Below are 24,039 nucleotides of genomic sequence, written 5' to 3' on the forward strand. Positions count from 1 at the left end.
TATTGTGTTGGTGGATAAGTTGTCAAAGACGAATCGCGATGTAGCGGGGTTTCAGGTACACTGCCTTTTTGTAGCATACTTTATCTCCCTCTGCTGGACAACTTTGGTACAACGCGACCAAAACAAATCCGTCCACATTTCTATGCGTCATCACCTAGTGGGCGCGGCTAATCCCCAACGCGGAAGTTCGTGTCTCCCTGATTCTGTGGTCCTCATCGTTTTGTCGAACCGAGGAGGGCAAAAGTAGTGATTCCCTTTTTTCTTCTTGACAGCTCGCCTGCGTTAATTTTTCTCACCGCGATGTTCTCAAAAAGGTTTGTCTTATAATTTTTCGTGCGTTGATGCGAGGCAAGCTACGGAAGGTTGCGTTTGGCCCGGCGCCACCACAAGTGGAAAAAGAAACCGGAGTTAGTGAGTCGAGGTTTGGCTTGGGCTTGGCTGAAGGGCCACACCGAGTTGGTGAGGCAGGCAAGGGTGTGTCTGCAACGGACAAAGTCAGGAAAAGTACTGGGAATGAATGACTCTTGACGTCTTCACGATTGTTAATGCAAATGAATACAAATCTGATGCATCAAGCCATTAGCATTAGCATTTTTTTAATGATATAAGTGTAATTCTGTGATAAGTATTAAGAAAGTTATGCGAAATTGTCAACGTTTCTATAAAGCGCCGCGCATAGAAAAAAAAACCATTCAGATTTGAGAGTGAACAAACACTCCAAAAGTTATTAACTCATTCACTGCCATAAATTCATAAAAATAAAAATATTATTAAAAATTAGGGGCAAGAGGCGATTACATTTTTTTTATTGTAATTAATCGCATTACTTCACTAGTTGACTCACAATTTATACATCTGTTTTTAATGTACAACAAAAAAAATCTAGGTTTTCATACTCTTGTTGACAAAAATGGGGAAAATATGTTAAACTAATAAAAATAGTTCAAATTAATTTTTGACGTTTATAGCCATCAATGTCAGTAAATTAATAAAATGAAAAAAAGACTCAAGATTCAAATTTTTAATCGTAACTAATCGCATGACTTCATTAGTTAACTCGCGATTAATCACAAATTTCATATCCGTTCTTAATGTACAATTTAAAAAATCTATGTTTTCATACTCTTGTTAACATAAGTGGGGAAAAAATGTTAAACTGTTAAAAAACAGTTCAAATGAATTTTTGACGTTTATAGCCGTCGATGGCAGTGAATGAGTTAATATACATCATGTGTGTGTGTGTGTGTGTGTGTCCAGCTTGAAATCATGTCTGCGACCTTCCTTGGCGAGCAGAAGACTTCTGTGCTCGGCGGTGAAGAAGGGAAGAGCGCCTGACATGGCCGAAGGTGAGCCTCAAACCTCTTCACCTTTTGAACACAAATGGACTAAAAAATGTGCGATTGCATTGAAATCATCGATTTGATGATCTGACGTGACAGATTTCGGCCTCCTGTAGCCCAGGAAGGCTTTCGTGTATCTGATGTGTTTTGTTTCTCCGCAGGAAATCCTCTGTTGCACGTGTCAAACGGTGTGTTGGTAATCAAATGCACAACAACAACAATAATAATAATAATAATAACATTAGTAGCGCTAGGGCTGGGCGATAGCCACATAGCTTAGCCTTTCCGTCTGCTAGCATAACGCTAGCGCTAATTAGCATCTAAATGAGCAGCATGCCGTATCGCCCAGCTCTAATTAGCGCTAGTTGCTAGCACGTTCCTCCTCTGCGTCATGCCTCCTGCCCGCCTGGCTGCTACCATGCCTGTCTCCGTCTCTCGTCTCACACGGACATGACTTCCTGTTCCTCCCACAGCGCGGCTAAACTTTTCCTGCTGCACTGGGATTGGTCTCTCCTGTTGACTTTTGCCTGTATGTCGTTTCTTTTCCCTCGCTGTCGACTCTTCGCTGAGGAGAGCGAGAGATTGTCGCGTTCGATCTTTTCATGGGACAACATTGAAGGAATGCCTTTGCTGTAATGTAAAGTAGTCGGTGTGGTCAAGACGCCGGCCATTGTTGCAAAAGTGAGTACACCCCTAAGTGAAAATGTCCACAAATGAGACTTTGTGACAGTAAAGAGTCATATGACACAGGGGGAGTAAAACTGGCTAATTGGGTCCATTTTTGACATTTTCCCCTATGGGTGTACTCACTTTTGTTGCCAACAGTGTAGACATAAATGGCTAAGTGCTAAAGTTATTTTCAAGGAAACAGTAAATGTACAATTTTTTTTAAATTTAAGCTGTACATGGACTACTTTATATTGTTGCAATTTCTTCAATAATGTCTTCAGTGGTCGCATGACAAGATGGGAAAAGATATTACAAAAAACGTGGGGGATGTATTATTTTTTTTTAAAATCATATACGAGTTTTTATTTGATTTGTTGCAGTACGAAACAGGCTGAGAGAAATCGTGGGAGCTTCTACGAACTGGAGGTACGCGATCAACAGCTGCATATTCATTAATTCATTTGCTCCCAAAAAACGTATAAACACTATTTAAAATATTACCAGTGTCCCAAAAACATATTTATACGTTTTGTTTATGCTAGCGTGTACAAAAGACTTTGATGCAGCCTCTGAACTGAAGAGAACGGTTAAAGCAATGGTAGTTGTTACCAAAAACGGCCAGCAGGTGGCAGCAGAGTATAAGAGATCAACCAGGGCCATGTTGAAAACAAGCCCCTTTCCCCCAGTTTTAAACAGATTTGTGAATAATGATGAAATTCTAATGCTAATTGCTGCAAAACGGAAACAAATAGAAATATACTTTAAAAAAAAATATATTTCTTTTGGTAGGTTCCATCTTTTTATAGCAATAGAAATCAAAATCCAGTAACACAACCGGGTGCAAAGGGGGTTGCGTCAGTGAAAATGGCTGCGAGTGAATGAGTTATTAATGAAGATTGCGCACATCTGTTGTTTCTCAGCTCATTGGCGCCATCTCGTGGTATATAATTATAAATAATATCCTAACTGTATGTTCCATTTTTGCGCAGCGACCACCAGCAGGCCATGTCGGAACGCGTGTCGCTGTCGTCCAGGTTGGCCCGCTCCCAGAGCGAACTTCCGGCCAAGAGCATGAAGGAGAGCTTCCTGGAGGTCCACCTTCCTCTGGGCTCCGAGCCGCAGCTGCGAGAGAAGTACCTCACCTTCCACAACACCGTCAGGTAGCGCCAGCGACGCCGCACGCTCGCTCCCGCCGCGTCGGCAGACACGCCGCTGACGTCCTCGCTTCCGTTTTGTTTGTTTTTTTGTGTCAGGTTTGGACGTATTCTGGAGGACTTGGATAGTTTGGCAGGTTTGAATATTTTTACAAATTTTTTTGGATTATGCTTGGTTCATATATTTATCGAGTACTTAATATATATTTTTTAAAGTGTAATTGAAATGCTCGTTTTCAGAGTATTTTTTTGTAATCATTCCACAAATTTACACTAGTTCTTAACATTAACACTATTTTAATATAGAAAAAATATATATGTAAATGTGTGTGTTTTGATCATTTTAAATAAAAATAAAAGTTAAAAAAATTATCAAAATAAAACCGTTGTGCTCCATCAAATAAAACAGAACAGTACTCGGGCAGTGATTCTTCTGCACACCGCTAGAGGGAGCCCCACACTTTGAGAACCACCAATGTCGGCCTATCAAACCACTATTGTACATTTACTTTCAAAGTAATCTGGTTTAAATATTTATTTTCTCCCTTTTGTTATTTCTTCAGTAAAGCACCTTATGTTGATTTTTACGCCTGAATGAAATGTCGAAAGATTGACAGATGGTGATGTCGTTTGTGTCTTCAGTGCTCATTTCATACTCGCACACTTACAATCCCGCCCTGAAGAGGTCGCCATTGTCCATTGTCACCGCCCTGGTGGACAAAATAGGTAAGACGCACACATCGAATCACTACTAGAAAGCTATTTGAGCCTTTTTTTTCCTCACTAGTAACATTATAAACATGACATTATGAAATGACATTCCATTACTAGTTCTTTGTCAGTGGCTACTTATAAATGTGCTGGATTGTCTTCAAAGTGAGCACAAAAGGACCAACTTGGTTGTCACGGTAACGGAAGGACGCTGCTGTTTGCAGACATGAGGCAGCAGGTGATCTATCCGGACTGCGACATCAAGTTCACGGGTCACGTGACCTGGGTGGGCCGGACCTCCATCGAAGCCAAGATGCACGTGACACAGGTGCAATTCATTCACTGCCATTGACGGCTATGGACGTCAAAGTTGAAATAATGTTATTTTTATTTATTTATTTATTTATTTATTTTTAAGTTGAAATAAAGTTGCACGCGGCATTTAAATAAATAATTCAATGTTGTGTCTTATTTGATGTTTTAGTATCACAATGGAGCGTATTCGCCCGTCCTGGACGCCACGTTTGTGATGGTGGCCCGCGATCCGGAGAACAAGAGGTGGGACGCTGGAACCGTCAGGAAGTCCACAGAACCACATTGACTTTGTTGTCTTGTTTCCAGAGCGGCTTTTGTAAATCCTCTGCATCCAGAAGGCCCGGAAGAGGAGGAAATCTTCAAGCAGGGAGAAGGTAGGAGATGTTGCGCAAGACCCTCGTTGTGACCCGTGAACCTCCATTGTAGAGCTGTGCAATTCATCGAAATTCAATTACAATTTCAATTATGACACTCCGCAATTACAAAATCGGCATCATTGTAAAAAAATAAATAAAAAAATAATAAGAATTAATTTAATCCATTTTGTTTCATCCCAAAGGAACTTGCATAATTAAAGTGTTTCAAATAATTTTTATTTGCGCACGTTTTCTAGCTAACAAGTCCCGCCGGGTGGAGCTGAGCACCGCGTCCCTCCTGAAAGTGGCGCCCACGGCCGAGGAGAGGAAGATCGTTCATGGCCTTTTTCTCAACACGCTCGACACCAAGTAAGAGGACGGGATGTTGTTTCACGGTTCTTTTGTTTTTTTTATTTTAGTGCGACCTGTAAAACCAAAGTTGTGTATATGATTACATCTGACATTGTTTATTGTCATACAGATGAATTTATTGTTTGGAGTTGTTAAAAAAAAGAATACATGGGAAGTAGGGCTGTCAAAATGAGTGCGTTAATTTTGAGTTAATTTAAAGTTCCTTTAACGCCACAATTTTTTTTTTAATGCCCGATTAATGACCGCCCCCTTACTTGCCAGTGAAGAGAGAGAAAAAAAAGTTTGGCAGGATTCTCACTTTATTCTCGGAATTCTAACTTAAAAGTCAGAGTTCTGACTTTTCTCAGAAATAATTCTGACTTTAAAATTTGAATTCTGACTTTAAAGTGAGAATTCCGAGAATAAAGTGAGAATCCTGCCAAACTTTTTTTTCTCTCTCTTCACTTCTCCCCCATCCTCTTCCGTAGCTTGTGGAGACTGGGGTCAAGCTGTATTTGATTTACAATTTTTTTTTTAAAAATGCAGAATTTACTTCATGTTAAAGATTAGAAATATGAAAAGAAAAATGCCCCGAGCAGTCACCGTCTAACAAATGCAATTATGCCATCTAGTGGCAGAAAAATGACCTTAACACAAATCAATATCACACATTTTTTTAATTTAATTTTATTTTTTTAATTTTAACTCAATGTTATGAATTATTATGAAATTATTGTATCAATGACAAAAAGATGCAGCCATATTTCTATTAGTTTAACTTTCCCCCCCCACACTTTTATGTTAACAAGAGTATTAAAACTTAAAAATGATTGTACATTTCGATGATAATTTTTAATCGCCTGACACCCCTAATGGGAAGACAACCTTGAGGGGAAAAAAAAATCACAAATGAAATTGCAAAAACCTCAATTAGGGACATCCGTTGTTGATTTTTGCGTGTGTGTTTTTTCTGGTGAAGGACGGTGAGCTTCCGCAGTCGAGTTTTGCCTCCCAACTCTGTCTGGATGGAAGACGGCAAACTGAAAGGATTGGAGATCTGCCACCCGCAGGTAAAGGACATTTTTCATTCAAATGCCTTCAATGGCACACATTGACTGTGTGTGCGTGTGTGTGCGTGCGTGTGTGTGCGTGTGTGTGCGCGCGCGCGTGTGTGTCAGGAGAGGAACATCTTCAACAGGATCTTCGGAGGCTTCCTGATGAGGAAAGCGTACGAGCTGGGCTGGGCCAACGCCTGCTCTTTCGGGTTAGTGCCACGTCCAAATCAAACACGCGCGCGTCGCGACCCTAACTAACCATCGGGTGGGGGGCGGGGTCCTCGCTCGGCAACAGGGGCTGCCGACCCAGCCTGGTGGCCGTCGACGATATTCTTTTCCAGAAGCCCGTGGAGATCGGATCCTTGCTGCTGCTCTCGTCGCAGGTCGGTATTCATATTTGTGCGCGTCACGCCAGCAACGCCGACGCCGTTGTCCGTGCAGGTGTGTTACACGGAGGGCAAGCACATCCAGGTCAGGGTTCACAGCGAAGTCTTTGACCCGCTCACGCGCCAGCACAACACCACCAACGTCTTCCACTTCACCTTCGTGTCCGACCGCGACGTCCCCAACATCGTCCCGCAGACGTACGGAGGTGAGCGCCCCCCCCCCCCCAAAAAAAGTGGATTTATTTCAGGAGTTCGATTCAATTGTTGCGCTGTTTATTGAGTTTATACATACTTTAGCTCCGCCCCTTCTTAATGTGTGTGTTGTTTTTTCCCCACAGAGTCCATGTTGTTTCTGGATGGGAAACGTCACTTCAACCAAACTGTGGAGTCAAATTGACGGCGGCGTGTTATTTTTCGTGATGTTTTACATCTACATTATGTTACATAAATAAATATATTATTCTTTGTTTATCATATCCTGGGTGACTTTATACACTGCTTGAATGTGTCTTATGTGTAATATTTTTACTTCGCAATGTTAGTCCACATGCTTCACTTTGCCGACAGCATTTAAAAAAAAAAAAAAAAAATTTGCAAAAATAAATGGATTTTTATTTATATGGATTTCTGTTCAAGTGTGAAATTGTTTTCAGCGTACAAAAAGCCATAAAAACATTGTAGTAATATCGTCGTCTTCTCATATCCCGTGCGGCGGGATCCGGAATGTTGAGCTGCTTTGGAATGCGGACGGTTCCTGTTCTCCCGCCCACGTGCACACTTTAGTGTGTGTGTGCGCGCGCGCCACGAAGCCACGAAGCCACATACTGTACGTACACGACACCTGTTTGCTTTCAGGGAGGTGACACCATAAAAGGCGAGCAACGTCGTCGGAAAGCTACAAAAGCACACCACACTGCTGATGACTGCTCAAAGGTATTTAGATGTTTTTATTTTTTGATGTTGATATTTAATTTGGTCATAAATCGAAATATTTGTATGTACAGTACATTAGAATTGGTATGATAGACAATATGTGGACCATATGGAACTTGAGTAAAAGTGTCATCGCTTTTTGACGACTGAGCTTTTTTTTTTTAACGTTTATAAGTAAGTTTATAGTTTAAGTCCAAAGTGGGAACCGTTCAAGATGGTGTAACTTCCTGTTACTTAAACAAAATTGAGTCTTAAATTAATGTGGAAAATTTCCACTAAACATTTATTTTGTATAGCATTCATTATGCTAATTTTCAGATAAAGTTGTTGAATTAAAATGTATTTATATTATACGTAATTTAACAATGTTTTATGAATATATTTAAAAACTGGTTAATTGTATTTGTAAGATGAACTTACTGAAATTAATGAGATTTATTGACAAAACAAATACATATATATATATATATAGAACTATCTTTTTTTAGGTTAAGTAATCGGTTGATTCATAATTGAATTAACAATATAAAGTACATGAATTTTGTCTTTCACCCATTTTCCCGCTCATCTCTCCGTTTTCAAAATAAAACGCCTGTGTACAAAAATGATAATTTATTCATAAATCTGTATTATATTGATTGTATTTCGCATTAACACGAATCACAAGATGTCATTAGGGGCTGTCGAGTGGGCGAAGATAAACGTGTGTGTGCATTCAAAATAATACCAGACGTCGGCAATGGAGTGAAGGTGTTTCCCCCTGCTTTTATTTTTAAGTGACAGGAAGTGCTGGTGTGGGGAATCTCGTGAGTGAGGCGGTGTCTTCACCTCTCGGCCGCGCTCTGTGGCTCACTCGAGCAGTTTCTTCTCATCTGCAGGAGGTAAGACGCACGCACGCTAGGACTCCTGCTTCCGGGATGCCCGTACGCGTGTGTATGTGTGCAGTTTAAATGCATGTGTTGTGTTGTCGACGCGCGTGTCTAGGATTTTGCGAAAGTTTGCTTTTGTGCGCGTGCGTCAATCAATCAATGTGCGCGAGCATCACAGCGGAGCCTGTTCTTCCGGTGTGGGCGGCAGGTGGGGGGGGGGGGGGTCTCGTTTGGATGAGAAGCACGTGATCAGCTTCCGATTTTTTTTTCCCCTCACCGCACTTCCTCCTCTTGACTGGAAATGGACACTCAATCTTTTTTTTATTTCGTCATGTCTGTGTTGGGATGACTTGGCCATTTTGTAGTGCTGTTGGAATGTGTGGTGGCTATAAGCTACTAGTGCATACGATGTTATCCCACAATGCATGTTGAAGTAGCTACTAGTGAACAGTCGTCCTCACTAGAAAACCACGATGCATGTTGTTTTATGAGTTTACATAAATGTGGATTCCATGCAGTTGAGAATGAGGGCTTTCAATTTGAATTGGGCTTTTAAAGCTTTGTTATGGTTTCAAATGAGTATTATTAAGGGAGGTTTATGGTTTACAATTATGTTTTAAAAGCCCGATTGTTATTTGGATTATTATATTTTTTATTTTTTTGCTATTTGGCAGAATAAAATTACGATAACCAATTAATCGGGTAACTATTAAAACCTATATATTTATTGCTCCCTTTGACTCCGGCAACAAAGACATGAATTAAAGGCAGAATATTTATCTGTTTTACAATATTTTGTTCTTTATTATTTAACTTTTTTACAAGAGAGAAAAATCAGCAAAAATGGCCTTTAACAAAAAAAATTGTATACAAATATAAAATACAATCAGAAAAAATTGACAATTTTGATCTGATGAGCCCTAGTTTTTAATTCAACCGGGGTTAAAGTTTGAAATTAGGGTTTCAAACCTGGGTTGGGGTTTTCACATCATCAGCATTTTTGACTGAGATTTAGGGTTCAAAAAGGGGTGAGGGTGTCCAAGTTTTGGGTTTAAAATGAGGGGCCAGGGTTTGAAATAGTATGGTACAGGTTTAGGGTTTGGCATTAGGATGGCAAACCTGCTTTCAAATGTGAAAATAGGATTACCTATAAACTAAATTACCCAGATGCCATCGTCATGGAGACCAAGCAGCAGGAAATGCTGATAGTTGTTGCCATAGTAACCATACCAATCACATGTGTCTGAACTGACAGCAAAGTAAGTTGTAGTCATCACATTTATAACAACTATTTGTCCACCGCATTGTTTGCTTGAATCACAGTTGAAAATTAATTACGAGCTCGGACAAAAAGTCAGGGTGGCGCCGTTTTTCTACTTTTACAGTTCCTGCTTCCCATGTGTTTGCTTTTTTCAAAATGACGCCATGATCGCTCAGCTTTTTGTCCGGCTCCTTGTTTGGAGGGGGGGTTGTGTTGAAAGGCAACCCACAGGAAATGTGAGGAAAGTGTGCGTGTGCGCGTGTGTGAGAGCAAGACCTGCTCTTCCACTGCAGCTCGTCCTCCGGAATGAACATTGACTCAGTGGCGCACTTAAGGGTTCGGTGCCGCTATTCTTTCGTGCAGGTACGTCGTGCACGTTGGTGTGTGCGCGTGCTGTTTGTGCAAGTGTGTATTTTTCAGTCCATTTGCGTGTGCCTTTTAAGCACTTGATTGACTTAGTGGGTGTGTGTGTGTGTTTTAAGTGGCCAACACTCAAGTGCTCACGGCGAGTGTTTGTTGTGAGGTGCGGCAATTTCTCAATAATCATCATCAGTTGTCGATGTAATGGATAGAAAGTAGCCGACATTTTGAATCATTAATGTCCGCGATCGATGTTGCGGTTTTTTTCTTGTTGTTGTTGTTGTTGTTGTTGTTGTTGTTGTTGTTGTTGTTAACAAAGTTGAGCGTGTGTGAGAAAAGAATAATCAGATGCTTAAAATGTTGTCGAGCATCTGAAAAAAAAGCGATATGTGCGTGCTACATAACTTGTGGCCGAGTTTCTGCCGGTGAAGAACAACCAACCTCTGACCTGATGGGAACTTTTCAAACGTGTTGAGCGTGAAATTCCGGTCGTGACTTTTGTGTTTTCCGCATTTACCGACATGATGCTCGCATCACACTTGATTCTGCTTTGGAGTTCTTTTAACGGGAATACAATAATTAAAAATAAATAAAAAAAAAGGTGAGTCCCAGACATAATGATGATAATCCTCCAGGTGTGATGTTTTGCTCTTTTCGGGGATCGTCGGCGGAATTCCTGACGTTTTTCTCGCTCACGCTCGTCAATGTGGCTCTTGTGCGACTGGTTTGATTATCTCGCGTCACCTGATGATGACGAGAACATGTTGCCACTGCGACCTTTCACCTCGCTAAGAGATGTAGAATAGAAGTCTTGTGGGTTTAAACTCGATTATTCGGTCAGACGATATGAAGTCCTTTTGCTTAAACTTGAACGGAACACTGTTCTCTCAGGAGATAAGGAAACGTCACAGTGCCAGTTAACAATGATTTATTGATCTTTACACATTCTTTAGTTTTATGGCCTATTGTCTATTATATCCGAGCCATAAGTGCTTTATTACAATTTACAAAATGTAAAATAATCATATACGTTTGTCACCATCATTGGTCCCGCATTAAGCTAAATGGACTCCACGAAAGCTAGGCTATATGCTAGTTTTAAGTACGCATTTTCAGGGCCGATCATGTTCATTAGTAGTCAAGGCAGCCGATAACCGATATTCATTTGCATCAAAAGAGGAAATATTAGTGTCAAAATGTAAACGTTTTGTTGAAATGCATGCCATTAAGCAATAAGCGTGTTTATTAAAACAACTTTTGAAGGGTTTTCTTTTAATATTAAACATAGAAAGAATAGACAGCTCGGTTTAGAAATTATAACAAAAATGGCTTCCAGGGTCATCAGTTTGTGTTAAGCTCAATGAAAAGCTAAGCAATAAATAACTCCCCAAAGTCTTCTACTGTAAATAAAGTTTTCCAAAACTTTATTTACAATAGAAAACATAGATGAAATGCAGAGGTGGAAAATCCAGGTCCAGAAAGTAAAAACCGTGCCACAGTTTGGCTTTAGCCATTGATGCTAGCTAGCTAGCTCCCTAGCAGGTAAACGAGCACCATGGGAGCTAGCTAGCTAGCTAGCTAGCATCAATGGCTAAAGCCATGTACTTTCTGGACCTGGATTTGCCACCTCTGCTGAAATGTTAAACTTGTTTTAATGTCTTAAATTTTTAATAATAAAAAAAAAAGTATAGGTAGTTCAAAGTGTCAGCAGCATCTTTTATTAAGTGAACGTTTAAATAAATACATAAATGAAAAGTTCTCACTGAGCGACAAATGCACATGGATGTCATTTTTTGTAAGTCTGTGTTGACTTCCTATCTAGGGCAGCCATTTTGTGTTGGTTGTGTGATGTGAAAGAGAGTGTGTGTGTGCGTGCGTGAGATCTACCTCACAACACCTGTGTGGGAAATAGTTTAGCGCTATGTGAAGCAAAATTTGGAGAACAGAGTGACCACAATCCGTCCCCCGCCGGCCTCTCATTGGCTGTCGGGCAGCCTGGCGGACCAATGGCGCAATCCTCCCTGCCCAGTCAGATTTCTCTCCTCTGCGTGCCGCACTACTTGTCCACCTCACACGCCGCCCGTCTGTCTGCGTGTGTGTGCATGCGTGTGTGTGTGTGTGTGTGTGTGTGTACACGGGCACTATAAAGTTGAGGGGGCGTACACGAGGTGAGGATGAGGATGGTCTTTTCTCTGCCATTGCTGGCTCAGGTCAGTGGATGCCGACGTATGATGATGATGATGATGATGATGATGATGATGATGATGATGATGATGATGCTTTCTGTAGCTGCCTCAGCTCACTGGCTGTGCTTGTGCGTCCAATTAGCGTGAGTGCTAAACTGCGTGCTGTCAACGCTGTCTGGACCGTATTTTATTCTTGAAGCCAAATGTTTGCTGGCCATATTTGGGCAAAGGACGGAGTGACTCATCGAAAACAAACTTGACTCGTGTCAACCATTTGAAGTGGATTCATAGAAGTGCAATGCAACTTTGGAAGTGGAATTTGCGGCTATTTCCTATAGCATTAGCGTTAGCCACTAAGGTGTACAGTGACAATTTGTTTGTTCTAGCTAGCTGCTATATTAGCAGTGTTAGCTAGCAATGTTTATCTAGAGTGAGGGATGACTGTCGTATGTCCTCACTGTCCGTACCTCCGTACCCGTCTCTCCAGGTGAGCCTTGGGCTCCCAGCTGAGTCTTAGCCATGTTGGGTCAAACCCAGCCCACCTCCAGCACGCTGCAACTGGTCGCCAGCGACATGAGCGGCATCATGGAGACGCTGGACGCCCGAGAGCTCGACACGGGTGACAGCGGCAGCGGCGGCGGCGGCGGCAGTCATAACGACACCGGACAGCCAGGTAGGTCCTACTAAGGTTGCGTTTTTGGTCATATACTTTAAAGTAAATATCATTCCAGGGGACCGGTTGCCATTCCTGACGGTGTACAACACGGTGGGCTTCAAGGACCGCAAGTCGGCCTTCCTGTCCTGTCCCATCACCGCCAATATCCTGGAGGTGGAACGCTTCACGTCGGCACAGGACCGCTTCAACGTCAGTCAGCAGAGGAGCGTCAGCAAGGTGCCGGCCAAGACCGTCAACCCGTGACGTTACGGAGTCCAGTCATGTGACGGGAGTCCCGCGTGTGCGATGTTTCAGTCCATGCCGGCGGTCTACAAGATTGAGATGAAACACGGCGAGTTCACGTGGATGGTGAAGAAGAAGGAGAAGCACTTCCAGGATCTCCACAGAGACTTGAAGACGTACAAGGCCGTCCTCAACCTGCCGCTGCCTACGCGCAGGTCCGAAAAACAATTTGGATTGGAAAATGGGTTGTGATTTAAAAGATCGGGCTTTTTGATGTTTTTGTTGTGTGCAGTCACACTATCAGGAGGCAGACGGCGGGGGAAGGCAGAGACATCCCCAACCTGCCCAGAGGTGGAGGAGACGAGCTGGCCAGAGAGGAGCAAGTGTCCAGTCGCAAGGTAGCTTAGTGCTAACATATCATCGAAACACCATATAGGGGCTAACTGAAATTAGCATTGATGTCATGATGATTGTAAACCATCAAACTGCTACTTGAACACATTCTTGCAGTCATTTATTCTCTAGCTAGAAGCTAGGAGAACTATGAAGCTAACTAGCTAGCTAGTCAAACTGCACCACATTCTCACTCCTATATTCTCTTGCTAGTAGAAATAACAAGCTAAATAGCAGCCACTCATTCTCTAGCTAGTAGAACTAACAAGCTCGCTAGCTAGTCAAACTGCACCTTATTCTCACTCATTTAGTCTCGCGCTAGTAGCTAGTAGAACTAACAAGCTAACTAGCTAGCTAGCCAAACTGCTGTTTTATCACACAGAATACATTTTCTGTCATTTATTCTCTAGCTAGTAGGTAGTAGAACCAACTAGCTGGTTAGCTGGCTAGCTTGCGTTGATGTTCCTCTTGCTGTTTTTTTTCTTCTTCCAGAAACAACTGGAAGATTACCTCAACAAGTTGCTCCAGATGTCGACGTACCGCAACTACCACAACATGGTAAGCAGCCATTTTGCCTCAGAACAACCTTGTTTGAGAGTACAAGCTTCACTGAATTAGAACCCTTGTGCGCGAGTAAAATCGTGTGTATACAGACTTTTTGCATAAGTAGAACCATGTAGAACTTGTCCTCCGCTTGTTGTTGACGTTGAATTCTTGGACTTCCTGTTGCTGTCAGATGGAGTTCATTGACGTCAGCCAGCTGTCATTCATCCACGATCTGGGTCCGAAAGGCTTGTAAGGGATTTGATTGGCCAATCCAAACATTTTGTAGCTAATACACAATTTCGAACAGTGGTTTTTTTTTTGTGTGTGCGTGTGTTGATAGAGAAGGAATGGTTCTGAAGAGGTCCGGCGGCCATCGGATCCCCGGATTCAACTGCTGCGGTCAGAGCAAGATGTGTTACCGCTGGTCCAAACGGTCAGTACCCACGCCACACCACGAATCGAGTAAAAATACTCCATTACTCTACTTTAGTAGATTTTTAAGGTAAAAAAAAAAAAAAGAGACTTTGAACTGTAAAAAGCAAAACAAATTACATACTGGTGTGAAAATACCCAAAGGTTTGCTTATGAATGTCCCGCTAGCTTAATGCTAACATAATTGAAAACTCCACTGACATGCTAACAGTTAGCATCAACAGTCGCGGTTTTAGAACCATTTCAGCAACGGATATTGGAACGCAAATCGTGAATGTCATTATCTTTGTCTTATGTTGTCTTAACGTGTAGCTGGCTGGTGGTGAAGGACTCGTTCCTGCTGTACATGAAACCCGACTCGGGTGCCATTTCCTTCGTGATGCTGTTCGACAAGGAATTCAGCGTCAAGATGGACTCCAAGGACACGATGACGCAGCATGGCGTGCGCGTGGACAGCCTGTCCAGGTCCACACCACCGCACCCACAACCACTTTAAAAATACTGTGCTGCGCTAGTAACACTACTAGGTCCAAATAGTAGAAATAAAACACGCACTAGTAGCCTCCTTTTCAAGGATGTTGAACAAATGCTCAAACGGCTTAAGGTCCATGAACTAGTACACTCTTTGTCCTCACTCAAAAGCCAATTCAGCGCACTAGTAGATTATCGTACTGCACTAGTGATACCACTATGCAGCCCAGCTAGTATCCACATGGCACTCACTAGTAGCTTCCTTATCAAGGAGCTGGACCAAATGCACAAACTGCTTAAGGTTCATGTACTGGTACACTCTTTGTCCTTACTAGTAAACACTAGGCCCAACTAGTAGGCATGTGAACGCACTAGTAGCCTCCTTACCAAGAATGTGGAAAAAATGCTCAGACAGCTTTAGGTCCTCACTCGTAAGCCAATTCAGCGCACTAGTAAATTATCGTGCTCTACTAGTAACACTACTTGGCCCAACTAGTAGCCCCGTTACCCGCACTAGTAGCTTCCTTATCAAGGATCTGGAACAAATGCTCAGACGGCTTAAGGATCATGTACTAGTACGCTCTTTGTCCTCACCGGTAAACAAATTAAGTGCACTAGTAAACTACGGTCCTGTACTAGTAACAATACTAGGCCCATTTAGTAGGCATGTGACATGCACTAGTAGCCTCCTTATGAAAAATATGAATTTAATGCTTAACAGATTGTTTTACCTTATTGATATTCATTTTAAGTTCCATGTACTGGTCTGCTTTTTGTCCTCACTAGTAGGACGACTTTTGCATACCACGAAATACTTTATGTTACTACTGAGGCCATACTTTACATTAGTTACCAATTGCGTGCTAGTAGTACTATTGACGTTAAAAAAATGTTTACTAACCGTTGGCCTACAAGTATGTCAATAAAAAGTCTACTAGTACATGGATATCTCTGTTTTACGAGTACACGTAGCTGAAGGTTGGAATCAAGCAACGGAACGCGTCTGTCTGTCCGTCCGTCCGTCCGTCCGTGCAGGTGCCTGGTGCTGAAGTGCAGCAGCTACCGTCACGCCCGCTGGTGGGGCCAGGCCATCGAGGGCTTCGTGCACAAGCACGGCGCCGCCTTCCTCACCGACCATCGCTTCGGCTCCTTCGCCAGGCAGGAGGAGAACATCCCCGCCAAATGGTAACCGTGGCAACCGCCCGCCTTTCGCTTCACTTTTCATTGGGGAAAGCGTCGCAACGAGCCAGCGCTCCCATCTGGTAAATTAAACGGCGCGGCCGAGCCAGCTGAGAGGCGTGCGTGAGCGCGCGCGTGTGCGTGTGCGTGTTTCTCACTTTAGTAACACGACACAAAGTGAAGGAAAGTGAGCCTGTGTTGCCCATCACTTGCCCCCCTGCTGAGCAACACTATACGGTGTGTGAGATGTGTGTGCGTGTGTTTTGTCAAGTAATCTCGTGCGCATTGTTCGTGTGTGTGTGTGTCCAGGTACGTGAATGGGAAGACGTACATGGAAGATGTGGCCAACGCTCTCGAGGAGGCCAAAGAAGAAATCTTCATCACGGACTGGTGGTGAGTTCAAGTGTGCGTGTTTGTGTGTGCGTGGGGTTCATTTGGTGGTCACCTTGAGTGTAGCATTTTGTCTGAGCAGATCAGTTACTGTCTGAGGCTAACACACACACACACACACACACACAGTTGTCTTTGTATCATCGTGGGGACATCTCATCGACGTGATGCATTTCCTAGCCCCTCCCCCTAACCTCATCCATCAAAAATGATTGCCTACCCCCATTCCTTACCCGAACCTCGACCATAACCCAATTCAAAGCTAAACTCTAAAACCAAGTCTTGACCCTCAAAAAGAGGTCTAAACTTGTGGGGACCACCAAAAATGCCCCCACAATTTCAAGTCGGTCCACACATTGCTAGTTAAAGCTGGAAAAACATGTGTATATGTCAGGTTTTACTGCCATTGTGGGGACCGACTTTGGCCCAATTTCAGACCTCTTTATGAGGGTCAAGACTTGGTTTTAGAGTTTAGGTTTGAATTGGGTTTTGGTTAGGGTAAGGGTCTAGGAAAAGCATCAAGTAAATGAGATGTCCCCACTAGAAATGTAAACCCAACAAGTGTGTGTGTGTGTGTGTCACATTAGGTTAAGTCCCGAGATCTTCCTGAAGAGGCCCATCGTGGAGGGCAACCGCTGGCGTTTGGATCACTTGCTGCGGCGTAAAGCCGTGAGTTTGGCGGGAAGGAGGGGGAGGGTCGAGCTGGTGTTCCGTGGAGCATGAGTTTCCATCGTGACCTCGACTGTGACGCTTTTCTAACAGCTCCAAGGCGTGCACATCTACGTCATGCTCTACAAGGAAGTGGAACTGGCGCTGGGCATCAACTCGGGGTACAGCAAGCTGACACTACGCCACCTTCACCCTAATATCAAGGTGAGTAAGTGTGTGTGTGTGCGTGTGTGTGTGTGTGTGTGTGTGTGTGTGTGTGTGTGTGTGTGTGTGTGTGTGTGTGTGTTTGTCTCCCGTGACACTTTGTATCATCACCCAGGTGATGCGTCACCCCGACCACGTGTCGTCCGCAGTGTACCTGTGGGCTCATCATGAGAAGATCGTGGTCATCGACCAATCGGTGGCCTTCGTGGGCGGGATCGACCTGGCGTACGGTCGCTGGGACGACCGAGAACACCACCTCACCGACGTCGGGAGTGTCACCTTCTCGCAAATGGAGCAGGTGATCTTACGTTCTTACGGTTGCTTTAACATCGTCATTATTACATTCTCAGTGTATTACATGTTTATTACAATGTTACTACACTGTTATTACATTCATATCGCTTTTTTGTGATTGTGACTGTCTTAGGCCGAGGCGTCCTCCGCCGTCATGGCCGCCCAAGCAAACGGCAACGGTACCGGCTACGGGAATGCAGCCTTCTCGGCCGATGAAATGGTGGCGCAGCCCAAGATCAAAGGTCAGAGCAGGATGAGGAGGGCTAAGATGAGCATCAAGCGCCATCTGCACAAACACAGACTCGCCCACGCCGACAGCGACGACGACCTCGACCAAGACGTGCCAGGTATTCGGTGACGAACAGACACAAAAAAGTACACTCACTAAAAAAAAAAAAAATCTCACAAGCCAAGAAACAGCTCTCAAACGTAAAATAACTCTCTCATGCAAACACGAATCCCTCTCACTCACACAAAACTCATGTTCACTGAAAAACTCTCACACTAAATTCTGACATAGGCAAAATGACTAACACAGGCAAAAAACAACTCTCAACAAAAATCATAAAAACACAAACACCAAATAAAACCTCGTATGAAACAATCCCTTACATGACAAAATGTTATGCTCATTAAAAAAAATTCTCACACAAAATGTCTCACATTGAAAAAAACACTCATATACAAAAAAAACCACTCATCAAATAAACTCACTCATATAATAACTCTCATTCACACAAACACCTCACACTCACAAACTTGTTACATTGAAAAAAAACTCTCACATACAAAAAAAATCACTTACTAAATAAGCTGCCACTCTCATACAAAAAACTCTCATGCACAAATCCACTCACCAAAAAAGCTCTCTCACTCTCTGTGTTTCTGTTTTCCGCTTGCCCACGCGTGGCTGCTGATTGGCCGTCTGTGCTGCGTTATAGGAGGAGATGCGGGCGGCGATGACGACGACCTGTGCGGGAACACGCGCTTCTGGCATGGCAAAGATTACTGCAACTTTGTGCATAAGGACTGGATCGAGCTGGACAAACCTTTCGATGGTAAATTTGCATGACGCCAAACATTTGCACTGTACAATATCGTATTAGCACGTTAGCATGTTAGAATGGAAATGCCATTCCAGCCTTCTCAATATTATTGTCATAATATTGTACTTTATAAAAACATATAATAGTAACTTAATTAAATAGAATGAACGTTTTTGTCATAATGCATCATTTTAATTGCTGCTCCTTCTGGCGTGCTTGCCTTGGCCACCGGAGGCAGTATAAGACAGGCAGATGGATATACTGTACATTGAGGCGTTATTATGAATCCCACTAGACTTCTAGGTTGTAGTTATCAGATTGTCCTAGAACACGCGTGGGCTCGTTTCAGCACCTGTGGATTCACACTTTTTTCAATATATTTAAAAAAATTTAATATTTTATTTTATATTTTCACACACTGATTTTTTTTGTTGTGAGTGGCAATAAACAGCTCGAATTATCTTTTTAAAGATTTGTTTCCACTATTTGAAAAATTGACAGCTGTGTTATCCTTCCCGCATTGTGCTCATTGCACATCTATCCATCCATCCCGTTATGTTCCAGATTTCATCGACCGTCACGTGACACCCAGGATGCCCTGGCACGACATCTCGTCGGTGGTTCACGGCAAAGCGGCGCGCGACGTGGCCAGACACTTCATACAGCGATGGAACTTCACCAAGGTCGGTCGGCTCGAAAAGTTGTCATGACAAACTCATTGCTGAGGTTGACGGGAATTCCTATTTTATTTTTTCCCCTCCATCAGATCGTGAAGCCGAAATATCGCTTGCTGTCCTTCCCGTACCTTCTGCCCAAGTCGCACACCACCGCCGGACATCAGCGCTACCAAGTCCCCGGATGCGTCAACGCCAAAGTCCAGGTTGGCCGCCATTTTGGCTCCTTCCTTTGACGTCAGCTGTTTTTCTTCCGGAATTTGTGTCTGATTGACTTCCCGTCCCTCCAGATCCTCCGCTCAGCGTGTGATTGGTCGGCCGGCATCAAGTACCACGAAGAGTCCATCCACAACGCGTACGTGCAGGTCATCGAGAACAGCCAACATTTCATCTACATCGAGGTATCTCGTATCTCACAAGTTCAAAAAAAGCCTGAGTTAAGGGATTTAAGTAGCCAAAGTTTCACTTAGGGGTGTACTCACTTTTGTTGGCATACGTTGTTGACGTGCAGGGGTTTCCTTCCAGAATCAATTTTTCATCAGCTGCGCAGACAACAGACACGTCTTCAACAAGATCGGAGACGCCATCGCCGAGCGTATCATCAAAGCGCACAGGTGACACGCGCACGGGCGGAAAACCCTATGCCCAAATATGGTCATTGGTCATATTTTTACATTTGTCCCTATGTTGTCCGTTATACTCCCATTACATTACGAACCAATTTGACGTGTTGAAAATCACTCAACTATCTGAGAAGTGTGGCAAAACTCCGCCTCCTTCCTCATTATGCGGGAGCCGTGCAGCGTTCCAATATTGATTTCATATTTAACTCATTCACTGCCAGCCCGGGAAAATTAGATTTTTGCCGTCAATGGCAGCAAATGAGTTAATGGAAATTTTGAAGCTTTTTCTTTTTCTTTTTTTTTTCTCGTTCAGGGAAGGTAAAAAGTATCGCGTGTACGTGGTCACGCCTCTGCTGCCGGGCTTTGAAGGCGACATCAGCACCGGGGGAGGAAACGCCATCCAGGCCATCATGCACTATAACTACAGGTAGGTGTGTGTGTGTGTGTGTGTGTGTGTGTGCGCGTGTGTGTGCGCGTGTGTGAGAGAGATCCTTTCTTTCTCTCTTCTCCTCATTCCATCCAACATGTCTCCCACGCAGGACCATGAACAGAGGCGACCACTCTATCATCTCACAGCTCAAAAGAGAAAGTAAGTCACCTGACAGGAAGTCGTCATCGAGGGCGTGATATTGCGACTATTAAAATGATTGAATGTTGTTGTTTTTTTTAATTCAGAAATATTTTTTGTTTTGTTGGACTCTTCCACTAACACTTCCAATTCCATCACTTTTTTTTTTTTTATTGCGGTGATCTCCAAAATATTCGTTTATAAAAACTTATAGGTTGAGAATTGCTTATTGATGCTATTTTCCCTTAGCCTGTCTATGCTGTTTCGCTTTATATTTTAGCCTTAAGCTAGTGGCCATTTGTTTGAATGTTTTGATGTTTACCGATACAATGTTTTGTTTTTTTCATCTGGAATACCTTTTCGTTTTTTTATAAGAAAATATAAATCACAATTAATTTGGTCATAATTGAAAACACGATTAGGACGATCATGTGTTTTTTTTTGGTACAAAACAAGAATATGTTGAAACAAAAAATAATCAGACAAATAAATTCCTTTGAAACACTATAATTATGCAAGTTTTTTTGGGGACCAAACAAGATTTATTAAATTAAAAGTTATTTAAAATTTTTCAAAAATATACATTTAAACAACTCAAAATTAGTATGAATAATATTTTATATTTGTTCACGTTTATGCCAGTTTTGTAATTGTGGAGTGTAATAATTGAAATTGGGATTGAATTTCAATCAACTCATTCACTCGCGGCGATTTTCACTGAAGCAACCCCATTCGCTACCGGCTGTTCTACTGGATTTTGACTATTAAATATTGTTCTATTGCTATAAAAACATGGAACCCGCCAAAAGAAAGATTAGAGTTTCCGCTTTCATCAGGAAAAAAAGTATAGTTCTATCTACCTTTTTGCAGCAATAAGCATTGAAATATAGCTAACTTTCATAATTTTTCACAAATCTGTTTAAAACAGTGGGGTTAAGAGCTTTTTGCAACGTGGCCCTGGTTGATCTCTTATACTCTGTTGCCACGTTTTTTTTAATAATAACTACCATTGCTTTAAGCCACCTCTTCAGGTCAGAGGCTGCATCAAAACCTTCTGTATGCTCTAGCATAAAAAATAAAATAAAAACATCATGACAATATATGCAATATTGATCTTCAACGTGTTGATGACGCGACCCCGCAGTGGACGACCAGTGGATCAACTACATCTCCATCGCCGGCCTGAGGACGCACGCCGAGCTGGAGGGCAAGCTGGTGACGGAGCTCATCTACGTGCACAGCAAGATGCTCATCGCCGACGACAACACCGTCATCATCGGTAAACCCGCCGTCAACGCGCCGCCGCCGCCGCCAGCCAGCTCCCCTCGCCCGAGTAACCGCAGCGCGCGCCCGCAGGCTCGGCCAACATCAATGACCGCAGCATGCTGGGAAAGCGGGACAGCGAGGTGGCCGTGATCGTGGAGGACTCTGAGACGGTGACGTCGGTCATGGACGGGCTGGAGTACCGGGCCGGACGTTTCGCGCTGCAGCTTCGCATCGAGTGCTTCAAGTATGTTGTATTTGTTACTTCCTGTTACTCTTTGTCAGTCAAAATATATATATTTTTTTGTGTCCCAAAACTTTTGACCATGTGGTGAGCGTGTAGTGATGTCACCTTCTGTCTGTCAGGACGATTTTGGGCGCTCACACCGACGCAAGCATCGACATATCTGACCCAATCAGTGATCGGTTCTACAAGGAGGTCTGGCTGACCACATGCGCTCGGAACGCCACCATCTACCAGAAGGTCAATTCAATCAATTGAAAGACTCTTAAATCTATGAAATAGTCTCTAAAAGTAGCCTACTCTTAAACCTACTAATATACTCCCTAAAACTTACCTAAACACTCTCTAAAAGTAAATAAAATACTTTTAAATCTAATTATTTTTTCACTTATAGGTAACACTTTTAAATGTACTGAAATACTCCCTAAATGTTACTTAAATACGCTGACGGTAAATCTGTGAAATATTCTCTAAAAGTTACCGTAACACTCCTAAATACACAAAATACTCTCTAAAAGTAACTTAAATACTCAAAAATCTACTGAAATTTACATAAACATTCTTAAATACAAAAAATACTCTCTAAAAGTAACTAAAATACTCTTAAATCTAATGATATCACATAAAAGTCACCTATTTCTTAAATCTCTTGAAATACTCCCAATACCTAAATACTCTTAAATCTACTACATTACTCCCTAAAAGTAATCTATAATATTTATAGGTAATACTTTTAAATGTACTGAATTACTCCCTAAATGTTACCTAAATAAACTTATAGTAAATCTGTGAAATATTCTCTAAAATTTACCTTAACACTCCTAAATACACGAAATACTCTCTAAAAGCTACTTAAATACTCAATAATCTACTGAAATTTACCTAAACACTCTTAAATACAAAAAAATACTCTCTAAAAGTAACTTAAATACTCTTAAATCTAATATTACATAAAAGCAACCTACTCTCAAATCTACTGAAATACTCCTAAGAAGTAACCTAAATACTCCTATATGTACTCAAAATATTTATTTTAAGTTACCAAAATTATCTTACACATGAAAATAGGAAAATAAACACTATACTTAAATAATGACTCAAAATCTTTTCCACATAAAAATGAAATGTTTGTTCATGTACCACTAGAGGGAGCCAGCGTACCACAACCACTGCTAAAGAATAGCCAAGTGTCTCCTGACTCGCGTGTTATTGTCTGGCCCGTCCAGGTGTTCCGCTGTCTCCCCTCCAGCGACGTGCGCAACATCACCGAGCTTGAGGGCTACCTGGGCAAGCCGGGCCTGGACCGGGAAGACCCGGTCCAAGCTCAGGAGGAGCTCAGGAAGATCCGCGGCTTCGTGGTGCAATTCCCTCTGCAGTTCCTCACCGAGCAGAACCTCCTCCCCCCCATCGGCTCTAAGGAGGCCATGATGCCCATGGAGGTTTGGACCTGAGGCCTTTTCCAGCGGGACTCGCGGGAACTTTACCACCTCTTCCCCCCCACCCCCCACTAAACCTCAAGAACTGAAAAGACTGACGACTGCAGAAGACACTAGCGGCTCCTTGGCCTCCTCGCATGCTACCCAAGTGCCAAAACGTGCGCCGGCTGTTGAGCCGTCCCGCAGGAAAAGTCGCCCTCCGGGAAAGGATGGCGGCGGTCGCCTTAACTTCCACGCGATGACCTCGTCACTGGAACCGTCCTCCGTGCTGCGCCGTTAGCCTACGCTGATGGTCATCATTGCGTGACGGGCATGTGTCCGTCTCGCCGTCCTCCTCCATTTTGTTTGTGCGTGGCATGTTTGTCTTATGAATGGATTGTGCTTCCTCCTCCTCTTTTAATTCTTCCCCACCTCCCCTTATTCTACCTCGCAGCCCTTCCGCCTTGTTTTCAAGAATTGACTCATCTTCTCCGTGCTCGAGTCGCCTTGAAAGGTGGAAATGTTCCTAGCGTGAGCGTCGTCCTGCATGTCGCGTCTGTCCACCAAATGCGCTATTTGCACACATTCCCGTGTCCTCCCATTGTCATTGTGTCGCGGTGGCGAGTATCTGGATGTCACCTCATGCTCCTTGCAATAAAAAAAAAAATAATTATGCAGACTAAAAAAAAAATGTTGGGTTGTTTTCCGAGCTTTGCACAGTTTGTATTATGATTTAACAACAATAAGAAAACGCAGGCGCCAGGGTGACAACAGTAAAGTTGGA

General features: G+C 42.9%; 2 protein-coding genes across 6 annotated transcripts; both read left to right on the plus strand.

Moving 5' to 3' along the window:
- The first annotated feature begins 169 nt into the window (after positions 1 to 169).
- Positions 170 to 6,813, plus strand: LOC147155984 (acyl-coenzyme A thioesterase 9, mitochondrial-like). Of its 2 annotated transcripts, XM_086066514.1 has the most exons (16): positions 170 to 314; positions 1,258 to 1,346; positions 1,502 to 1,528; positions 2,390 to 2,435; positions 2,999 to 3,169; positions 3,263 to 3,300; positions 3,806 to 3,889; positions 4,099 to 4,202; positions 4,359 to 4,432; positions 4,496 to 4,563; positions 4,803 to 4,914; positions 5,876 to 5,966; positions 6,075 to 6,160; positions 6,247 to 6,334; positions 6,393 to 6,543; positions 6,676 to 6,813. In XM_086066514.1, exons 1-16 carry the CDS (start codon positions 301 to 303, stop codon positions 6,732 to 6,734), a joined length of 1,302 nt encoding a protein of 433 aa, XP_085922640.1. In that variant the 5' UTR covers positions 170 to 300; the 3' UTR covers positions 6,735 to 6,813. The 2 variants fall into 2 exon arrangements, with proteins under 2 accessions (XP_085922640.1, XP_085922641.1); XM_086066515.1 differs by lacking the exon at positions 1,502 to 1,528.
- Positions 6,814 to 7,147: 334 nt separating this feature from the next.
- LOC147155985 (phospholipase D1-like) lies at positions 7,148 to 23,940 on the plus strand. 4 transcript variants are annotated; one of them, XM_086066509.1, is made up of 27 exons: positions 7,148 to 7,270; positions 8,048 to 8,151; positions 12,434 to 12,619; positions 12,678 to 12,838; positions 12,917 to 13,059; positions 13,137 to 13,242; positions 13,730 to 13,795; positions 13,974 to 14,032; positions 14,124 to 14,216; positions 14,528 to 14,680; positions 15,722 to 15,871; positions 16,175 to 16,258; positions 16,843 to 16,924; positions 17,018 to 17,128; positions 17,244 to 17,426; positions 17,556 to 17,769; positions 18,364 to 18,480; positions 19,033 to 19,151; positions 19,235 to 19,348; positions 19,433 to 19,543; positions 19,668 to 19,756; positions 20,079 to 20,192; positions 20,305 to 20,354; positions 21,478 to 21,612; positions 21,690 to 21,843; positions 21,963 to 22,080; positions 23,067 to 23,940. In XM_086066509.1, the coding sequence occupies exons 3-27, from the start codon at positions 12,466 to 12,468 to the stop codon at positions 23,289 to 23,291; spliced, it is 3,105 nt and encodes a 1,034-aa protein (XP_085922635.1). In that variant the 5' UTR covers positions 7,148 to 7,270; positions 8,048 to 8,151; positions 12,434 to 12,465; the 3' UTR covers positions 23,292 to 23,940. The 4 variants fall into 4 exon arrangements, with proteins under 4 accessions (XP_085922635.1, XP_085922636.1, XP_085922638.1 ...); XM_086066510.1 differs by lacking the exons at positions 7,148 to 7,270; positions 8,048 to 8,151 and adding an exon at positions 9,668 to 9,763; XM_086066512.1 differs by lacking the exons at positions 7,148 to 7,270; positions 8,048 to 8,151 and adding an exon at positions 10,283 to 10,361.
- The last annotated feature ends 99 nt before the right edge of the window (positions 23,941 to 24,039 follow it).

Source organism: Leptonotus elevatus, chromosome 21 (assembly GCF_054856555.1).
Source record: "Leptonotus elevatus isolate MCC_2025b chromosome 21, RoL_Lele_1.0, whole genome shotgun sequence".
NCBI classification, from domain to species: Eukaryota; Metazoa; Chordata; class Actinopteri; order Syngnathiformes; family Syngnathidae; genus Leptonotus; species Leptonotus elevatus.

Coding starts and splice junctions, on each gene's coding strand:
- LOC147155985 (XM_086066509.1), top strand. CDS start 12,466: ATGTTGGGTCAAACCCAGCCCACCTCCAGCACGCTGCAACTGGTCGCC. Junction 19,544..19,667: donor AACATTTCATCTACATCGAG/GTATCTCGTATC, acceptor GTTTCCTTCCAG/AATCAATTTTTCATCAGCTG. Junction 20,193..20,304: donor ATCATGCACTATAACTACAG/GTAGGTGTGTGT, acceptor TCTCCCACGCAG/GACCATGAACAGAGGCGACC.
- LOC147155984 (XM_086066514.1), top strand. Junction 3,170..3,262: donor ACCTTCCACAACACCGTCAG/GTAGCGCCAGCG, acceptor TTTTTGTGTCAG/GTTTGGACGTATTCTGGAGG. Junction 4,915..5,875: donor CTCAACACGCTCGACACCAA/GTAAGAGGACGG, acceptor TTTCTGGTGAAG/GACGGTGAGCTTCCGCAGTC.